The sequence below is a fragment of the Crinia signifera genome, chromosome 9, assembly GCF_055691185.1.
Source record: "Crinia signifera chromosome 9, ASM5569118v1, whole genome shotgun sequence".
NCBI classification, from domain to species: Eukaryota; Metazoa; Chordata; class Amphibia; order Anura; family Myobatrachidae; genus Crinia; species Crinia signifera.
In genome coordinates this window covers 152,500,207-152,519,547 of record NC_139225.1, presented here as the reverse complement: position 1 = coordinate 152,519,547, position 19,341 = coordinate 152,500,207, and the positions used below count along the sequence as shown (strand labels likewise).

Genomic DNA, 19,341 nt, shown 5'->3' with positions numbered 1-19,341 from the left:
GCATAACGGTGTGTGCCACCATGTGTAATGGGCATAACTGTGTGTGCCACCATGTGTAATGGGCATATCGGTGTGTAATGCCTCCTTTTAGTAATGCCACGCCTCCTTTCCATGAGACCACGCCCCCTCTTCACAGCACAAGGTGGGCCTGTGTGCTCAAAATGCCAGGGCCGATTTCTGGTCCCAGTCCGGCCCTGGTCATACCTCATTACCATGTGACCGCCCAGAATTCTCACAGACACGCCCATGGAATGCTGGGAGTCCGTATAGGTGATCCCATGTGATCCGTATCCCACTCGCAACAAGCGCATTCGAGCGAACAACTTGAATAATGCCCCAAGTCTGCGAGGAAATGGGTCATTGGGACAACCATAAGGACAACATGTGTTGGGTGGACCAGTGACGGATGACAGGGCTCAGGGCCTCGCTGTGCTCACCATGCTACGGGCTCGGAGCCTCCCTGCGCCCAGCACACTATTATATTCTCCCACCACACCATAGCGGATGGTAGGGCAGAACATACCGCCTGTCCGCTCAGGTCAGCTCAAGGGAAAGTGACAAACTCTCGTCAACCTTCCCATTGTTCACCTAATGCTTGTGTCCACCTTAGCTACATCGACCTTTTTCATGTGTCGGCCTACGCCCTGTTGACTTTTAGTGGTCGACCCAATGCAAGTCAATTTTAATAGTGTCAACCTAACGACCGTATACATCTGTCCTGCCCGGGGCCGGCAGTGTCCCATGGTGGTGGTGTGGGGGCAGTTGGGAGCCCTCCTGTCGCCCGTGGGTAGACGCTGTGCACATACATGAATGAATTATGCCCTCAGGCCTCCTATAAATGTGATGTAACCATAGTAACTGCTATAGCTCCCAACTGTCCCGTTCACCGCAGGAACATCCTGGATTTTGGGCACATTCCTATGACCCACACGGGGCCGGCAGTGTCCCATGCTGCTGGTGTGGGGGGCAGTTGGGAGTCCCCACTGAAACCCGCTTGTCAGCAGGGAATAGACGCTGTGCGCATGTGCACAGCGTCTATTCTCCACAGTCAGACGGCAGCAGCTGCAAAATGGGGGCGTGGCCTTGCACATGTGAAGTGATTTGAAGGCCACGCCCCTCACCACGAGGCAATACCCCCGAATTTTCACGAAGGTCCCGCTGGACCACCAATGAAAGATGGGAGGTATGCAACTGCTAAAAAACACTTCAAATGTATATTGTCTCGGTTGGATATACTGTATATATCCTCTTTAGTAAATGTTCCAGATGACGGGACATACCATATGACCCAGGAAGGCAGGGGACGCCTGACAACCAACAGGATACACAAAGTGTATCCTCGCAGGCTTGCTTCACTCGCCACCTGGTTACTAAAGGCAACCGGTAGTGGTGTGGACGGTAAAATTGGTATTCCACTGACCTTTGCTGCCACTGTAGTTGTAAATCACATGGTATGTTCTATTGGTCATGTGGTGCAAACTACACTCACAGCCTGGGAACTAGCTGCTGCCATATTATTTCTGTCTCTGACACATCTCACTTTCACTTTCTCTCAGACCGTAACCTCTACAGCCACTGCCTGCCTGGTAACTGCTGATCCTCTGTCAGCTCATTTTCCTATTGGTCAGAGACCCTGACACTAACCAATCAGCAGGGAGATCACTCCCCATGTATATATAGTCACTGGCTGACACTATTATACTTGTTTTTCTTCGGGAAGTTTCTTCTGATACTGATCCAGGTCCCCCCAATATATCACCCACAGGAGGGTGTCCCCCCAACATATCACCCACAGGAGGATGTCTCCCCTTGTCCTGCTGATTCTGAGGGTGATAGGTGTCTGCTCTGGTGAGTATGTGGAGGATATATAGTAACATGTATGTGGGTTATGTGACAAGGCTGAAGTTAGCGTCTGTGGCTGGAGACCCCGTCCCACAGTAATATTATGGACGCCATGGCACTGAAAGGGTTCATCCCTGTGCTGCAGAGAAATCTTTACACAAAAGTGGTCACTTCACAGGTTTGAAATGTGTTTAACACTGTAGAAGCAGCACTGAGCTGGGGCAGGTCCCCTGCTGCTGTGCTGCTGTGGGGTGAAGCCTGGTGCAGAGCATGTGTATATAATACTAGGTGATTCATCGCGCCCTACGGGCGCTCTTCACACCGTCGTAAGGGGCTGCGCCCCCTTAATTTGTGAACATTTGTATATGAGAAAGATGGTTAGAATTGTATGAAAGATGGCCTGTATTGCAACTTGAGTTATAGGTGAAATGTGTTAAATAGAGAGCATATGATGTGGAAGGGGGTGTGTATTGTTTTGTTTAATTAAAAAGCGGTTACAGAGTAAGATGTACAGTGATAGTGTGGATGGTACAGTGACATTTGTGGGTGTGGGGGGGGGGTCTGTGTGTGCATGTTGTTTAGGTGTGTGTGTGCAATAGTATAGTAGGGTGTTTTTGAGTCAGCGGCTCCCCACTGGCGGAGGTCACGACACAGGAAAACAGGAGGCTGGGTAGTGATAGGGGTGTGTGGGCATAAGGGGGACTAAAGAGGAGGGTGGGAGATACTGTGCAGCTTCTGCCAGTGGGTGAGGGTCCAGCGTGGCAGTACAGGATGGTGGCCCTTAGTCAGTGTCTCCTCCTACTAGGTGGGAGTTCGGATGCATGAGAGCAGGAGGCTGGGCTATGAGGCATGATAGGGGCATGTGGGCAAAACAGCGTCAGCAACTCCCCAGTGGTGGAAGTTATGGTTCAGGAGAGCAGGAAGCTGGGTAGTGATAGGGGTGTGTGAGTACACGGGGGACTAAAGAGGGGCTTAGGGGTGCCGTGAATTGCGGGAGGGGCGCGGGGGGTGCCGTGAATCAAGGGATGGAGGGGGCGCAGGTGTCGGCGTATCGCGGGAGAGGGCGGGTGTCCGCAAAGCGTGGGAGGGGGCGTGAATTGCGCAAGGGGGGGGTTGCGAATCGCGGGAGGGGGGGTGCGCGGGGGGTCCGTGAATTGCGGGAGGGGGGGGGGCACGGGGCATGATGAATCACCTAGTTGGTTATATATTCTTGTAGAAGGATGGTAGGATGTTGCTGTCATTCAGAATGCATTTACATAAACAGTAATAGTAGCAGTAAAAGGTCTGACTCAAAACACCTACAGTAAAACAGAACAGGTGTTATATATTATACAAAGAATTGGTTGATGATGTGTAGGTTGACGTGCACATAGTTCATAGTTGTCACTGGAAAAAAATTGCTACAAGAAAAAATCAACACAGAAAGTTCAACACATGTAAATGTTGACATAAGTGTGGCACTTCATCGGTGTCCATGTCGACACATGAGAATGAATATGAAAACATTCAAAAAAAGAAAAATAAATCTTCAAAAACTCATGTCAACCTTTTTCATTGTCGACCATAGACGTGCCAGTGTTTTGCATGTGCCATTTAATCCTGGGGTTGCCGTGAATCACGCGCGGGGAGGTTGGGCGGGAGGGAGGAGGTGAGGGGTGTCCGCAAATCACGGGAGGAGGGGTCGTGGGTGGATGCCGTGAATTGCGGGAGGGGGGGGTCGCGGGGGGTCGGTGTGGGTGCCGCGAATCGTAGGATGGGGGGGTGGCGCGGGGGGTTGCAGTGAATCGCGGGAGGGTGGGTCATGGGGCCGGTGGGTTGCCGCAATGACAGGAGGGGGGGTCAGGGGTGGGGAACCGCGGTAGGGGGGGTCGTGGGGGGCACCGTGAACTGCGGGAGGGGGGGCCCGGGGGGTTGGCGCGAATCGTGGGAGGGGGGGGTCGCGGGGTGCCACGAATCGCAGGAGGGGGGGTGTCACGGGGTGGGGCCGCGAATCGCGGGATTCACCGGGGGGTGCCGCGAATTGCGGGAGGGGGGTCGCGGGGGGTGCCGCGAATTGCCACAAGAAAAAATCAACACAGAAAGGTCAACACATTGTAAATGTTGACATAAGTGTGGCACTTCATTGGTGTCCATGTCGACACATGAGAATGAATATGAAAACATTGAAAAAGTGAAAAATAAATCTTTCAACCTTTTTCATTGTGGACCATAGCCATGTCAGTGTTTTGCATGTGCCATTTAATTGTGGGGATGCCGTGAATGGGGGGGGGGGGGAGGGAGGGAGGAGCATACCCAACATGACCCTCTCCAGGAGGGACACATTGCTCTGTTTCTGGACTTTCTTCTTAATTTATGGATTACCATCACCTGTGTTTAAACACCTTTCTTATCAATTACCCTGTTTAAAATGACAGGTGATGACAATCATAAATTAAGATGGAAGTCCACAAACAGAGCATTCTGTCCCTCCTGGAGAGGGTCATGTTGGGAGGTATGGAGGTGTGGGGCGCTCACCTGGTGTGTCTGGTGAGTAGCTGTGTCTTTGCTGTGTAACATGGAGAGGCAGAGGGTGTCTGGCACTGTCTGTGGGCTCACTGGGCTGGTTCTCTGTCATGTGAGTCAGTCATGTGAGTCAGAGGCTCCACCCAGAGTTATAGCTCCAGACACACTTTGAGTGACAGATGTAGCCAAATATATAAGATATACTGTATAGGTCACATGTATTTATATATAAAGTGTACCACAAATGTATTTTAAAAGCAAGTCAGATTCATCCGTGTGACATGTAATTCTGTATTAGTTATGCATAATAAGTAAGATGGTCTGACTGATACAGGAATCCTATAGGTATCGGGGGAGGATCTGACCGTGCCAGTGTGTTATCTGCCTATATAATGCGGTCGTGAGCCCTGGTATCGGCACATCTGCCTGTATCTGAATGCTGTAACACTCTTAGAAGTAAAGGCCCCCATACACTATGAGATTTATCTGACCTGTAAAATTGCATCTGATTTCCCCTGTGCTTCCCCGGCAGCTTCCCAGAAAGCCTACATACTATTTGACACTTGACTTGCCATTTTTTACATCCAGTTTGCGTCAGATAAATCACATGTGATTTATCACATATGATTAATCATGTGATTTGTCTGACACAAATTGGATGTGCTATGAGATTTATCTGATGGGACGGCTCTAGGGAGTGGCCTGAACATTGCTTTACCTTGCAGGTATGACTGTTCTGCTCATTATCACACAAAAGACACAGGGGTCTGAAAGCTAAGTTTCGGTCTATTTAATGACCGTTTTCAAGCTCATACAAACAGTAAATGGTACATACCTAAATAATCTCCACCAACGTCGCACCCAGGTTGTCAGGTCCCCGCTGCGTGTCCGAGTCCAATGACGTCACTGTCCATACCTGCCGGTATACATCACTGGACGGTGACGTCATTAGACTCGGGCACGCAGCGGGGAGCTGACGACCTGGGCGCGGTGTTGGTGGAGATTATTTAGGTATGTACCATTTACTGTATATATGAGCTTGAAAACGGCTGGCGCGTGGCGAATCCAAAGCCCCTACAAAGTTGAGCAGCGCTACAACTGTAATGTGTAACCAGGTAAAGGTATGTGCAGTTGTAGATACTTGTTTTTTTATCTACTGTACTAGTTACTGGCTGGTCAAAATGACAGAACAGTAATCTCAGCACTAAAGGCTGTGTGCGTCTGAACGGACAAGCACTTCAATTGCTCAACCTGGCGTCCTCTATTGGCTGCCGGCGCACAACACACTTGAATCCCCCCCATAGAGTTGAGGAGCAGTGTAGGCCAGGAAGCCAGTATAGGATTCCAAGATACATGTAAATGAATGTGTTGGGCACGATAACATTAACCCCTTCCCGCCGCAGCCTGTTTTTGCCTTCCTGACAGAGCCCTTTTTTTCAAATCTGACATGTATCACTTAAGTGGGGATAACTTTTTTTTTGCTTTTACTTATCCCAATGATTTTGAGATTGTTTTCTCGTGACACATTGTACTTCAAGTTAGTGGTAAATTTGGGTCGATACAGTCTGTGTTTTTTTGTGAAAAATACCAAAATGTCGTAAAAAAATTGAAAATTTAGCAATTTTCAAAATGTTAAATTTTCTGCTTGTGAGACAAATAATCATACCACTCAAAATAGTTAATAACTAACATAGACCATATGTATACTTTATGTTTCCATCATTATTTCAACCTCCTTTTAATTTTTTTGGACACTAGGAGGCTTAAAATATGAATAGCAAATTCTCAAATTTTCAAGAAAATTTCAAACACTGATTTTTTTAGGGACCAGTTCAGTTCTGATGTGACTTTGAGGGACTTGTATGTGAGACACCCCCATAAATGATGCCATTTAAAAAACTGCACCCCTCACAGTATTCAAAACAGCATTTTGGAAGTTTGTTAACCCTTTAGGTGTTTCACAGGAATTAAAACAAAGTGTAGGTGAAATTTCAAAATTTCATTTTTTTTTGCAGATTTGCAATTTTAATACATTTTTCTAAGGAACACAGTAGATTTTACTAGAGAAATGTGACTAAAAATTGATTCCCCCAATTCTTTTGTTTTCATAAATATCCTATACTAGGTGATTCATCGCGCCCTCCGGGCGCTCTTCACACCGTCGTGAGGGGCTTTGCCCCATTAGAAGTAGGAATATATGTGAGTGTGAAATGTAGTGTAATTTGCTGAATAATGTGCTTACAGTGCATTTGAGAGCATAAATGTTTTTTAATGAAAGTGCATATAAGGTACGGATGTGTGTGTGTGTGTAGTTGTGAGTATAGGAGGCACGGAGGGGTGTGTGAGTAGTTGTGAGTAATGGAGGCATGGATGGGTGTGTGTATTTTTGAGGCATGGATGGATGGGGGTGTGTGTGTGTGTATTTGTTTGTATTAGAGGCATGGCTGTGTGTGTGTGTGTATAGTTGTGAGCATTGGAGACATGGATGGGTGTGTGTATTGGAGGCATGGATGTGTGTGTGTAGTTGTGAGTATTGGAGGCATAAGTGAGTGTGTGGCTAAACGCACACTAAATAGTGTGCAATGAAATGTTTAAGGGAGCAGAGCTGTGTTTGAAAAGGCGTTGGTGGTGTAGTGGTATGGGGTGGTGGGTGGTACTTACATATGGTGTTGGACAGTGAAGTTTGGTGGCAGCAGGTTGTGGAGAGTGTAAATAGATGTGGGGATGTGTTAGGTGCAGTAGTGCGAGGTGCATGGGTATTGCAGATGTGAGTGTAAAATGTGAGGTTTAGTGAGTGGTGTAGGGTGCTGGAGTTAATAGAGATATAGGGTAGGTAGTGTGAAGGCTGTGTTATGTAGGTGGGAGTATTAGAGGCATAGATGTGTGTGTGTGTGTGTGTGTGTGTGTATGTAGTTGGTAGTTTTGGAGGCATGTATGGTTATGGGTGTGTGTGTAGTTGGGAGTATTGGAGCCATGAATGGGTGTGTGTAGTTGGGAGTATTGGAGGCATTGATGGGTGGGTGGGTGTGTGTGTGTGGGTGAGTGGGTGAGTGAGTTGGTAGTATTGGAGACATGTATGGGAATGGGTGTGTGTGTGTTTAGTTGTGAGTATTGGAGGCATGAATGGGTGTGTGTGTAGTTGTGAGTATTGGAGGCATTGATGGGTGTGTGTAGTTGTGAGTATTGGAGGCATGAATGGGTGTGTGTGTAGTTGGGAGTATTGGAGGCATTGATGGGGGTGTGTATGTGTGTAGTTGTGAGTGTGTTGGAGAGTGAAGATTGGTGGCAGCACGGCGTAGAGAGTGTAAATAGATGTGGGGATGTGTAGTGGTATGGGCTGCTGGGTGGTACTTACATATGGTGTTGGAGAGTGAAGATTGGTGGCAGCACGGGGTGGAGAGTGTAAATAGATGTGGGGATGTGTTAGTTGAAGTAGTGTGAGGTGCATGTGTATTGATATGTGTGTGTGTGTGTGTGTGTAGTTTTGAGTATTGTTGGCACGGATGGGTGTGTGTATAGTTGTGAATATAGGAGGCATGGAGGGGTGTGTGAGTAGTTGTGAGTATTGGAGGCATAAGTGTGTGTGTGTGTGTGGCAAAACGCACACAATATAGTGTGCGATGAAATGTTTAAGGGAGGTTGTGTTAGAAAAGGCGTTGGTGGTGTAGTGGTATGGGGTGCTGGGTGCCATAAGCCTACCCAAGTAGTACATGGTTAGTGAGAGTGCAGCGTGATCAGGTTATGGAGGGTGGGGCTGACCGGCACCCCATAGATAGAGAGGCGTTGGTAGTGTAGTGGTATGGGGTGGTGGGTGCCATACGTCTGCTAAAGTAGTAAATGCAGCACGGTAATGTTTAAGGGGTAGCTGCTGTTTTACTACTTTAGCACACATATTATGGCACCCACTACCCCATGGTGGTGTAGTGGTATGGGGTGGATGGCATAGTACTTACAGTCTTGTGCAGTGGTGGTCAGCACCAGTCCGTGGGTCCGGGAGAGTGCTGCTCTGCGTCATCTATGGGCGGCTTGCGGTGTAATTAAGGTGGCAGTGGCGGGCGCACGGCAATGTAGTGTGCGGCTCTGTAGATCCTGGTGGGTGTTGGGAGACGGGTCTTCCTCTGGAGCATGGCAGTGTACGGGCAGCGGCTGGCGCATGGCAATGTCTTGATTTGCCGGGTATGTGGAGACGGCAGTGGGTGGGCAGGGGCGGGTCTTGTGGCGTGCGCACGGCAATGAGCTGTGTGTCTGTGACAGATGCGGGCGGGTGTGGGGGGACGGCTCCTCCGACAGAGCGAAGGCACTGGTTGGCTGGCTGGGTAAAGAAGGTGCCAGCGGCGGGCGCACGGCAAGGCTGTGCGTCTGAGTGATGCTGGCGGGTGTGGGGGACGGGATCTCCGACAGTGAGGGCAGGGGGGGGGCAGCTAGTATCAGGGCGTGTAGTGCTGGAAGGGGTGGTGAGGACGGGCCGAGGGAGATGCAGGCTTAGTGGTGAAGGGGGTGCGGGTGTGGGCGTGCTGTGCTTCGGTGGGGCGGGGGGTATGGCGGTGTTTGTGCTGAGAGGGGGAGTGGTGCTTGCTGAGGGGTGGAAGTGTTGTTTGGGGGGCGGTTATGTGCTGGAGCTGGGTGAGGGCTGTGTATAAGGCCCCCGTTGCTGTGCTGTGCTGTTACAGCGTCCTCCTTATGTGCTGGTGCTGCTCCCTCCTCTCCCTGGCAGCAGTGAGAGCGCAGGTTAGGGTGGCCAGCACATGGGAGCCTTCGTGCTGCTGCTGTTGGGGGGGACCGGCGCTGTGCGGAGAGGAGAGCAGGTCTCTCCCACCTGCGCCCCCGTGCTGCTGGTGCTGGCGGGGACCGGCGCTGTGCGGAGAGCAGGTCTCTCCCACCTGCGCCTCCGTGCTGCTGCTGCTGCTGGCGGGGACCGGCGCTGTGCGGAGAGCAGGTCTCTCCCACCTGCGCCCCCGTGCTGCTGCTGGCGGGGACCGGCGCTGTGCGGAGAGCAGGTCTCTCCCACCTGCGCCCCCGTGCTGCTGCTGGCGGGGACCGGCGCTGTGTGGAGAGCAGGTCTCTCCCACCTGCGTCCCCGTGCTGCTGGCCACCTGCACCCTGCTGCCCACCTGCACCCTGCTGACATCTTTCACCCTCCAGCTGCCTCTCTCCCCCCTTGCTCCGGGCGCAGGAGTCCGCACTCCGCCCAGATCCCGCCCCCTTTCCCCCGCTCGTTAGCAACTACATCTGTTATGAGAGTGAGGGGGAAGGGGCGCGCGGTGTGTAGCGGGGGGGGGGGGGTGGTGGCAGTGTATGGTGGGGGGGAGCACGGTGTGTAGCCTTGGAGCTGGCCGTGTATGGGCGGCCATAGGGGGGGTGTTGGGCTTGGAGGGGGTGGGTAGTGCATACTTGCCGACTTTTGAGCTGGGCTTTGCGGGAGAGAGCAGCTTGTTAGAGGAAATAGGGGGCGTGGGAGCTCTCAAACGTAATTTGGATAGCTCTGCCCATGGTCCCGCCTCATTTACGGCATGTAAATGGGGCGGCCATGGGCGGAGCTATGCAAAGTACATTTCAGAGTGTACATTATAGGTACATTTTGCAAATTTGAAAATCTTTCCTTCTTCCCTCCCTCCCTCCACGACGCTGCTGCTTTATAAAAATAAATGTTCCTCTCCTCCTGCACCTTATATGTTATAAGGTAGTGGGGACTGGGGAGGGGAGCAATTTTTATGAAGCTGCAGCGGCAGCGTGGGGGTCTGTAGCGAGGGGGGGGAGAAGAGACAGCCTGAGCCCGAGCCCTATTAAAGAAAACAGCGGGGAGCAGAGGGAGAGAAGCAGGAGGGAAGCCTGCCGCTAGCTTACCATGTACTCTGCGGCGCTGCCCTCTGCTGCTCCCGTGTCTGCCCCATGCTGTCACTGTGCTGCCGCTGCCAGGGCTATGACGGTGACCTGACCACGTCCGGTAGTACAGAACCCCAGCCGGCATGTAATAGGAAAGCCGCGAGGTCACCGTCAGCCCCTGCGCTTTGTAACTTGCGCATGCGCAGTCACTGGTTTTTTTTTTTTTTGACAGGCAGCCTAAAAGCCGGGAGGATCCCATAGATTCCCGGGAGACCGTGAGAAGGGATCAAAAAGCGGGATACTCCCGCTAAATGCGGGAGGGTCGGCAACCCCATACCCTCCAACATGTGAGGGTCAGAATTCGGTACAAAAAAAAAAAAAAAAAAAAAAATCCGGGAGGGGCGTGGCTTCGGGAAAAGGGGCGTGGTCTTGCCGATAGTTTCAATACCCACCGTGTGTGAGTTGAACATAATAATTTACCTGCCCCGCTGGTCCTCTCCTGCTGCGCTGCGCATCGATCAGGTCTCTGACTGACAAACAGCATGCATAAGTGAAGTTCTTCTCCCGTCTATCCCCGAGCAGGAGGAGACCGTGTCCTCCCTTGGTGCACCTTGGGAGTTGTAGTCTGGTTCGGCGGCTCCCCTTCAGGCTCCCTGGGGAATAGCCGGCAGTCTGAAACTACAACTCCAAGAGTCCCCCTAGCCTCCTCGGCTGAGACAGAGAAGTGCAGGAAATGGAAGGAGGCGACACGCTGCAGCTGAAGCCTGAAGGCTAGAAAACCGGTACAATAGGTACAGGGTATGCAACCCTGGGGTAGTGTGTGAGGTTGTGTGCCGGCCGGATGATGTGTGTGTGTGTGTTTGTGGGGGGGGGGCGCGGTGTGTAGCCGTGGGGCGGGGTTGGTGGCCGAGGAGGGGGCGGATTGTGTGGAGAACAGAGGCCAAGGGGGGTGGTGTGTATTACGGAAGTGGCCAGGTTTTGCAGTGTGGCTGACGGTGGACGGGCCTGTCAATCACCCGTGTAACCCCGCCCACCGTTTGCCACACTGCTTTGAGTGACGGATCTGGCTAAATATATCCTATATGTGGCCCTAGTGTGCACGTTGACCAAACCACAGGCTTCATAATAGAAGGAGCACCTACTTGATTTTGGAGCCTCCTTTTTATGATATTATTTTTTAGGCACCATGTAGGTTTCTAGGCACCATAAGATGCTAAAAGTTAGGAACCCCCCCACAAGTGACCCCATTTTGCAAACTACACCCCTCAGGGAATTCATCTAGGGGTATAGTGTACATTTCAAACCCCCAGGGGTTTCACCAATTGTGGTACAACTGGGCAGTGAAAATGAAAAATTACATTTTTTACACAAAAATGCAGTTCTGGCTCAAAATTTTTCATTTTCACAAGGAATGAAGGAGACAAAGCACCCCAAAATCTGTGCCCCAATTTCTCCCGAGTACGGCAATGCCTCATGTGTGACCAAAAAATGGCAGGACTCAGAAGGGAAGGAGTGATATTTGGATTTTGCAGCACAGATTCTGCTGGAATGTTGGTGGGTGCTATGTCGCATTAGCAAGACCCCCAAAGCATCAATACAGTGGAACCCCCCCACAAGTGACCCCATTTTGCAAACTACACCCCTCAGGGAATTCATCTAGGGGTATAGTGTACATTTCAAACCCCCAGGGGTTTCACCAATTTTGATACAACTGGGCTGTGCAAATGAAAAATTACATTTTTTTACACAAAAATGCAGTTCTGGCTCAAAATTTTTCATTTTCGTAAGGTATGAAGGAGAAAAAGCACCCCAAAATCTGTGCCCCAATTTCTCCCGAGTACGGCAATGCCTCATGTGTGACCAAAAAATGGCAGGACTCAGAAGGGAAGGAGTGATATTTGGATTTTGCAGCACAGATTCTTGTGGAATGTTGGTGGGTGCTATGTCGCATTAGCAAGACCTCCAAAGCACCAATACAGTGGAACCCCCCCACAAGTGACCCCATTTTGAAAACTACACCCCTCAGGGAATTCATCTAGGGGTATAGTGTACATTTCAAACCCCCAGGGGTTTCACCAATTTTGATACAACTGGGCTGTGAAAATGAAAAATTACATTTTTTTACACAAAAATGCAGTTCTGGCTCAAAATTTTTCATTTTCATAAGGTATGAAGGAGAAAAAGCACCCCAAAATCTGTGCCCCAATTTCTCCCGAGTATGGCAATGCCTCATATGTGACCAAAAAATACCAGTTGGGTGCATGGCAGGACTCAGAAGGGAAGGAGTGATTTTTGGATTTTGCAGCTCAGATTCTGGTGGAATGAATGGTGGGTGCTATGTGGCATTAGCAAGACCCCCGAAGCACGGTGAAATGATGAACCTAATAATCCATAGATGTGTGGTATATTTTAAAACACTCCTTTATACATAGGCCGGGTTTGTCGGGGCAAGTTTCACAGTGGAAAATAGTATCCTTTCTTATTCCCTTTTTATAGCAAACTTTGCACCTTTTTTGTGTCCTGCCCTTTTTTGCAGTGGAGGGGATTTCGTTAGGAAAATGCTGCCCTGGTACAATACGGGGGCCAGTACTAGAAGTACTGGGGCCCTCTGCCTGCTGGTTCCCAAATATTAGGCCCTTTATGACTTCCTCTTGAAAGTGCATAAATGTCCCCCTGTGGCTGGTAGAACGGAATAGCACGTAAGCGTTATACAGTGCCATCTGGATGATATACACGGCCAGCTTCTTGTACCAGATTTTTGTTTTCCGCAGGACACTGTACGGCTTCAGTACCTGATCTGAAAGATCCTCTCCGCCCATGTACTTATTGTAATCTAGGATACAATTAGGTTTTGAGGTGTGGGTACTGGTACCTCGTACAAGGACGGAGGTGGTACTGTCTCCATGAATTGTTGTCAGTATAAGGACATCCCTCTTGTCCTTATATTTGACCAACAACATATTTTCGGTGCATATTCCCCTGCTTTCACCCCTTCTCAGTACTTGGGCAATGTGCGTTTTTGGGAGGCCTCTTTGGTTCTTGCGCACAGTACCGCAAGCTGCTGTACCTCTTGAACCAAGGGCCTTAAACAGGGGGATGCTAGTGTAAAAGTTATCCGCATAGAGGTGATAACCTTTATCCAGGAAGGGGTGCACTAAATCCCAGACAATTTTTCCACTAACACCTACGAGGGAGGGGGGCATTCTGGCGGTTCAATTCTTGAATCCTTCCCTTCATATACCCTAAACCTGTGGGTGTACCCTGAGGTGCTTTCACACAGTTTATACATTTTTATGCCATACCTTGCCCTCTTACTGGGAAGGTACTGGCGGAATTTAACCCTTCCTTTAAAATGTATAAGGGACTCGTCGATACAAATAAATTTTTCAGGGATGTACATCTCTGCAAATTTGGCACTGAAATGATCAATGACCGGCCTGACTTTGAATAGCCGGTCAAAGGTGGGATCATCTCTGGGTGGGCACTGTGCATTATCGGTGTAATGTAAAAATTTAAGGATTGTCTCAAAACGAGTCCGAGTCATGGCCATACGGTAAAGTGGGGTGCTGTACAGAACATCTGTACTCCAATATTGCCTAATTTCTGGCTTTTTTACTATGCCCATATGTAACACCAGACCCCAAAACGTCATCATCTCTACTGCATCTACAGGGGTCCACCTAGCAAATGATGACATGGGGTTTTGAGCAATAAACTGCTGGGCATATAAATTACTTTGGTCCACCATTAAATTTATAAAATCATCAGAGAAAAATAATTTGAAAAAGTCAATTTCTCTGAGACCTGTTGAATCAAATTGGATTCCTGGGATGGCCAAAAACTCAGGAACCTGGGGCTCAAAATTGTCTGGTGGTGGGGTCCATACGAGATCAATCATTTGGGGGGGGGGTCTCAGCTGCTCTACGGGGGCGTCTTTGAGGGGTCCCTCATCACTAGAGGAGGAAGATGAGGTTAAGACGAATCCTTCAAATTCCCCGCTTGCATCACTGGCTGTGTCAGAGTCAGAGGCAAGCATGGCATATGCCTCCTCCGCTGAATACATTCTTCTGGATGACTGGGATGACATTTGGGATGCCATTTTTATTTTTGTGTTTCTGTAAGTGTAATGTTTCAACACGTGTATAGTGTAGGGGGGGTACAAACTTTATTTCAACATGGGGGGTATGTAGTGTTTAGTGTGTATGTAGTGCAGAAAAAAAATACTTTATACAGGAATTTGATCCCAATAAAAAAAAAAAAAATTAGATCAACCCTGTGGCAAAAATGCTGATCTGTGATGTACGTCACTCAGCAACTTCAAGGCAGCTTTTGGTACAACCTTGAAGGGGTTAAAAAAAAAAAAAAAAAGGTCCTGCGCCAAAAATTGAGCACAGATGTTGGTCAGTAACGTCCGTCACTGAACAGCGCTCAAAGGCAACAGGAATTTGATCCAAAAAAAAAATAGATCAACCCTGTGCCGAAAATGCTGATCAGTGATGTACGTCACTGATCAGCGCTCAGCGGCCACAGGACACCCACAAAAGCAACGTGGGTGTAAAATCAATTTAAAAAAAATAAACCACAGCACTCTCCAAAAAAAAAACAATTTAAAAAAACTGCAGAAAAAAAAAATATCAACCCTGTGCCAAAAATGCTGTTCAGTGATGTACGTCACTGATCAGCGCTCAGCGGCCACAGGACACCCATAAAAGCAACGTGGGTGTAAAAACAAAACCCCACTGCACTCTCCAAAAAAAAAAACTGCAGATCAGTGATGCAGTGATTAGGGATGCCAATCCCGGGGCTATTTTTCAATCCCGGGATTCGGGATTGAAAAATGCCTAATCCCGGGATTCCCGGGATACCCGGGATTGAGTTCGTCAATATAATGACGAACTTTAGTCCCCCCCAAACCCAGTCTAACTCACCCGGCCATTGCTGCGGGAGCCGGGCAGTGATGTTCAGAGGCCGGCGGCTTTCATTGGGGGCCGTGTGCGGGTGGTCTGGAGGCGGGCAGATGTGCGGTAGCCGGGCAGCGGTGGTCTGGAGGCCTGCAGATGTGCGGGAGACTGACGTCGCAGTACCCGGGCAGCAGTGAATGCACAGGTACCTAGCGGTGAGCGTGCACGGAGAATCAGACGCGCTGCGCAGCGTGACCTCTGACATCAGGTCACGCTGCATGCAGCCACAGAGCAGCGCACCGGGGTTTGGGAGAAGCCGGGCAGCGTCTGAGCTGGTCTCAGCGCTGCCCGACATTAGATTTGCACATGCGCAGGCCAATCCCGCAATCCCGGGATTGGAACTTCCAATCCCGGGATTCAAATCCCAGCGTTTTTAGGGCCAAATCCCGGGATCCCGCCGATCCCGGGATTGGCCACCCTAGCAGTGATGCAACACTGATTAGCAGTGAGGGGCAGCAGGCACACAACTGTGGGTGCAACCTGACAGGGTATATATAAAAAAAAAACCTGCACCCCCAAAAAGTTGCTGATCAGTTAAGGGGGGGCAGCAGGGGGGGCAGCAGTCAGTTGCACAGGCAGCACAACCTTTGGTGCAACTGACAGGTATATATATAAAAAAAAACTGCACCCCCAAAAAGTTGCTGATCAGCACAGATATACTGATCAGCACAAAAGGGGGGGCAGCAGACACAAAATATAGCACTCTCTATCACTCTCTATCACTCTCTGTCACTATCTGTCACTATCTCTCACTATCTCTCTATGACTAACTCTATGACACTGCAGCAGCAGCACACAGGAAGTCACAAGATCCAGGAAGCATCCAGCTGCTGGCAGCACGCTACCAGCGGTGATCAGGTAAGTATCAGGCAAGGATCAGGTCAGTATATCACGACAGATTGGCACGGTGACCGCTCTGCACGCAATTCCAGACCGGAATGGCGTCTGCAGCGCAGTCACCGTTAGTTTAAATCACGCGCCATGGCTGTGATTGGTCCGTCGGTCCGACGGACCAATCACAGCCTTGGGGGCAGGTGGGGTGAGGTGTGGTCATCACCGGTGACCCCTCATGCCCCTCACACCCGGCGGTGATTGATCCCTGTGTTACCGAGCGTCTGATTCGCCGGTAACACAGGAAAACGCTGCGATTGGCTGTTCACATTGAACAGCCAATTGCAGCGATCGCCGACGGGGGGGCGGCATCGCCGCCCCCCCTGGAAATGCTGGGACATGTCTGCTGTCAGGGACAGCAGACATGTTTAAACTGTCACCGCGTCTATAGTCGCGGTGACAGTTTAAAGTCATGACGTATATATACGTCATGTGTCGGGAAGTACATCCCGGCCATGACGTATATATACGTCAAATGTCGGGAAGGGGTTAATGTAACCATTTCTGCAACTTGTCTTCTAAAAGCATGCAATGTCCTGGCAGCCGGAGTCTGACTACTGAGCAACATGTGTACACAGTATAACGCATGAAGGTCTAACTCACAGCTTATACAACTTTTGTGTGTGGTCTTCCTCTGCTTTGGAAAGTTCATGTATATTATATAGTTTTCTCCTGTTTCACTTTGATTCTGCATACCTCCCAACTGTCCCGCTTACCGCGGGAACATCCCGATATTCGGGGATGTTCCCGCATCCCGCCATTGTCCCGCAGTGGGGGGGCAGTTGGGAGCCCCCCCAGCCTGCCAAGAATAGACGCTGTGCGCATGCGCACAGTGTCTATTCAGCGCCGACGAGCGGCGAAAACGGGGCGTGGCCGGAGTTTGCGTCATCCTGCGAGGCCACACCCCCTTTTCCTCTATGCCACACCCCTTTTTCGCCGCCTCCCAGCTACAAAAGTTGGGAGGTATGATTCTGTGTATGAAATTACCTGGGATGTATAACTCCTCATGGTGTCGGTGATTAATGACTTGTATTTGGGAAGTGTTTCCCCAGCCTTTATATACACATGTTCTTGTTGCTCAGTGTGTGTTGTTTTTGTTAGTCATCCATGTGTATGTTAAAAAGGGGATTTCTCTGTGGATTACATAAGGTCCATTCTTTACTACATGTCTGTAGCCTAGGTAATAATAACATTTCTATATTTTGATTTACTCTGCATTTTTCAGTGACTTTATAATATCATGTGCTCATCTTGTGTTGTATGTATTTGTTTTGTGTTAGCCCATAGCAGGGGAGAGGGGGAGTCTGGGCTCTGCTGACCGAGCCTTCATCCAGCAGCAGAGGAGAGGGGGGTCCGGGCTCTGCTGCCCGTGCTGAGCTGTGTCATCGATCAGCTGGGAAGAGTCTCATTGCCGCCCTCTGCCCTCTTCTCTCCCGTAGTGCCTGTCACTTCCTGTGACATAAGTTCCGGGCTCCGGCTGCTGCTGCTTCTACACTGGGGGTTGGAGGAGGTCAACAGCGCCGGAAGGAGGTACCCGGAGATATATCGGATCTGAAACATCGTGGGTGCTATAAAGCATCCAAGATGTGACCAGATTCCAATATATCTTATGTTCAGCAGGTCTGACGCCCTGATCCGATCCAATGCACACGGGACTGCGCATCAGATCAAATGTCAAACACATGCGATTTTGGGCCGATTTCACCCGATTTATTGGCCCAAAGTGCCGACATCGGGTGAAATCAGCCGAAAATCGCATAGTGTATGGGGGCCTTTAGAGAAGAGATATTTTCAGGACTTTGAGCAATTAAACATCTTTTTGCCTCAAAGACAACCATTTTCATCTTGCGACCAACAGGAATATGACAAAAAGTAATCCTGTTCTCTGTCTGTAATGGGTAAAGGATCCAGTGTCTCCAAGCTCCGCTCTCTGCCAGCTACCACTGTACATGACCTGGTCTGTGCTTATTAACAAGTGGAGGAGTAGCCGACATCACTCAAGTGTGTCAGCAGCGTGTTGACGCATACATCTCAGCAGGTAGTACTCAGGTGCCAGCATGTGGGCCTGATGAAGTATGGTTCCAGATGCCACGTGGTAGCAGTTTGGTGGTGGCAGCGATACCCCGCCCACTGCGTAGTGGGTGGAGTAAGTAACTGGTGGTTACTGATGGTAAGGAAAAAAACATTTTGTATCCCAATTGCGCACTGAGAGATATCTACATAATAATCAGATAATACTTTTTATATATTTTGTAATATTTTAATCACACGTCATAGCACTTATGTGCTTCTTATTAACCCCCACTAACTTTCATTTGTGTGCTGCCCTGGAGTGGTCGGCCTGTGCCGGCATGATGGGGGCCCACACCCCAGACCAATACCCAGTATTAGGGACCCCCAGTGACACAGAGACGCCTTGATGTACGGCCTGGGGGCTTAGCCCTATATCTGCAGATATACGCAACCAAGATCTCTGTATTATTATGTGTATATCTCTCACTCAGTGTGCAATTGGGATACAAAATGGTTTTTCCTAGCCAGAATTACCCCTCCCTTGTAGCACCTGAGTGACATCACAATCTGATTGAGCAGCTTGCCAATCAATGTGTTGGTTACTGATGGTAACAGGGAATCCCCTATTGGCCAGGTCCTGTGACACCAGAAACCGCCGTCTGTGGACCTGAAGGTCATAGCCAGAGCGCAGGGCAGGGGTCTGGTCACAGCTTCTTATTCACAAAAGTCACTTTTACAGGGGATAACGAGTCTTGGGCCACAAATATGACATTTAGGGTGAGATTTAATAGGATGAGAGATTCAGAAAATTCGAGATTTTGTGAGAAATCTCCAGTTTTTTTAAAGCGGCAATCATTTACACTGCAAAATCAAACTGATTTTGCAGTGTAAATGATTGCCGCTTTAAAAAAAACCTGGAGATTTGTCACAAAATTTCTCACTTTCTGAATCTCTCATCCTATTAAATATCACCCCTGAAATCAACAGAGGAGCGTCACTTACCTGTGACCCAAGTGTATTTTGCCTGACCTATCGCTGGTTTGGGCATGAAACCATATTATAATTTACCATGTTGAATAAGTGGCTGTAGTTTGCAAGGGATCATAGGTCCTAGATCATAGGATAGACAATAGGAAGGTCAACATGCAGTTAGGTCGACAGTCAACAGTGTTTTTCACACTTTTTTTGTCGACATGGACACTAAAAAGTGCACCGTGTGTCTCTCTGCTCTCTCCATGCTCCGGGCTTATTCTCCCACCACGCCATAGTGGATGGTAGGGCAGGAAATACCGCCTGTTGGCTCAAAGAT

General features: G+C 49.5%; 2 protein-coding genes across 3 annotated transcripts in view; both read left to right on the top strand.

Annotated features, from left to right (window-relative positions):
* Window positions 1–1,599: 1,599 nt before the first annotated feature.
* Window positions 1,600–19,341, top strand: part of LOC146036342 (putative HLA class I histocompatibility antigen, alpha chain H) — a 405,284-nt gene continuing 387,542 nt past the window's right edge. Inside the window, exon 1 of one of the 2 annotated variants that reach the window (XM_083160299.1) lies at window positions 1,600–1,771. Coding sequence is in view for 1 of the 2 variants with exons in the window: in XM_083160297.1 (XP_083016423.1) it covers window positions 1,800–1,801 (2 nt within the window). In the remaining variant the exon portion in view is untranslated. Of the gene's footprint in view, window positions 1,802–19,341 lie in introns of both variants that reach the window. The other variant, XM_083160297.1, reaches the window with a different exon arrangement.
* Window positions 1,717–19,341, top strand: part of LOC146036344 (putative HLA class I histocompatibility antigen, alpha chain H) — a 223,387-nt gene continuing 205,762 nt past the window's right edge. The window contains exon 1 of the mRNA XM_083160300.1: window positions 1,717–1,848. Coding sequence (XP_083016426.1) covers window positions 1,800–1,848 — 49 coding nt within the window. The 5' untranslated portion in view covers window positions 1,717–1,799. The remainder of the gene's footprint in view (window positions 1,849–19,341) is intronic.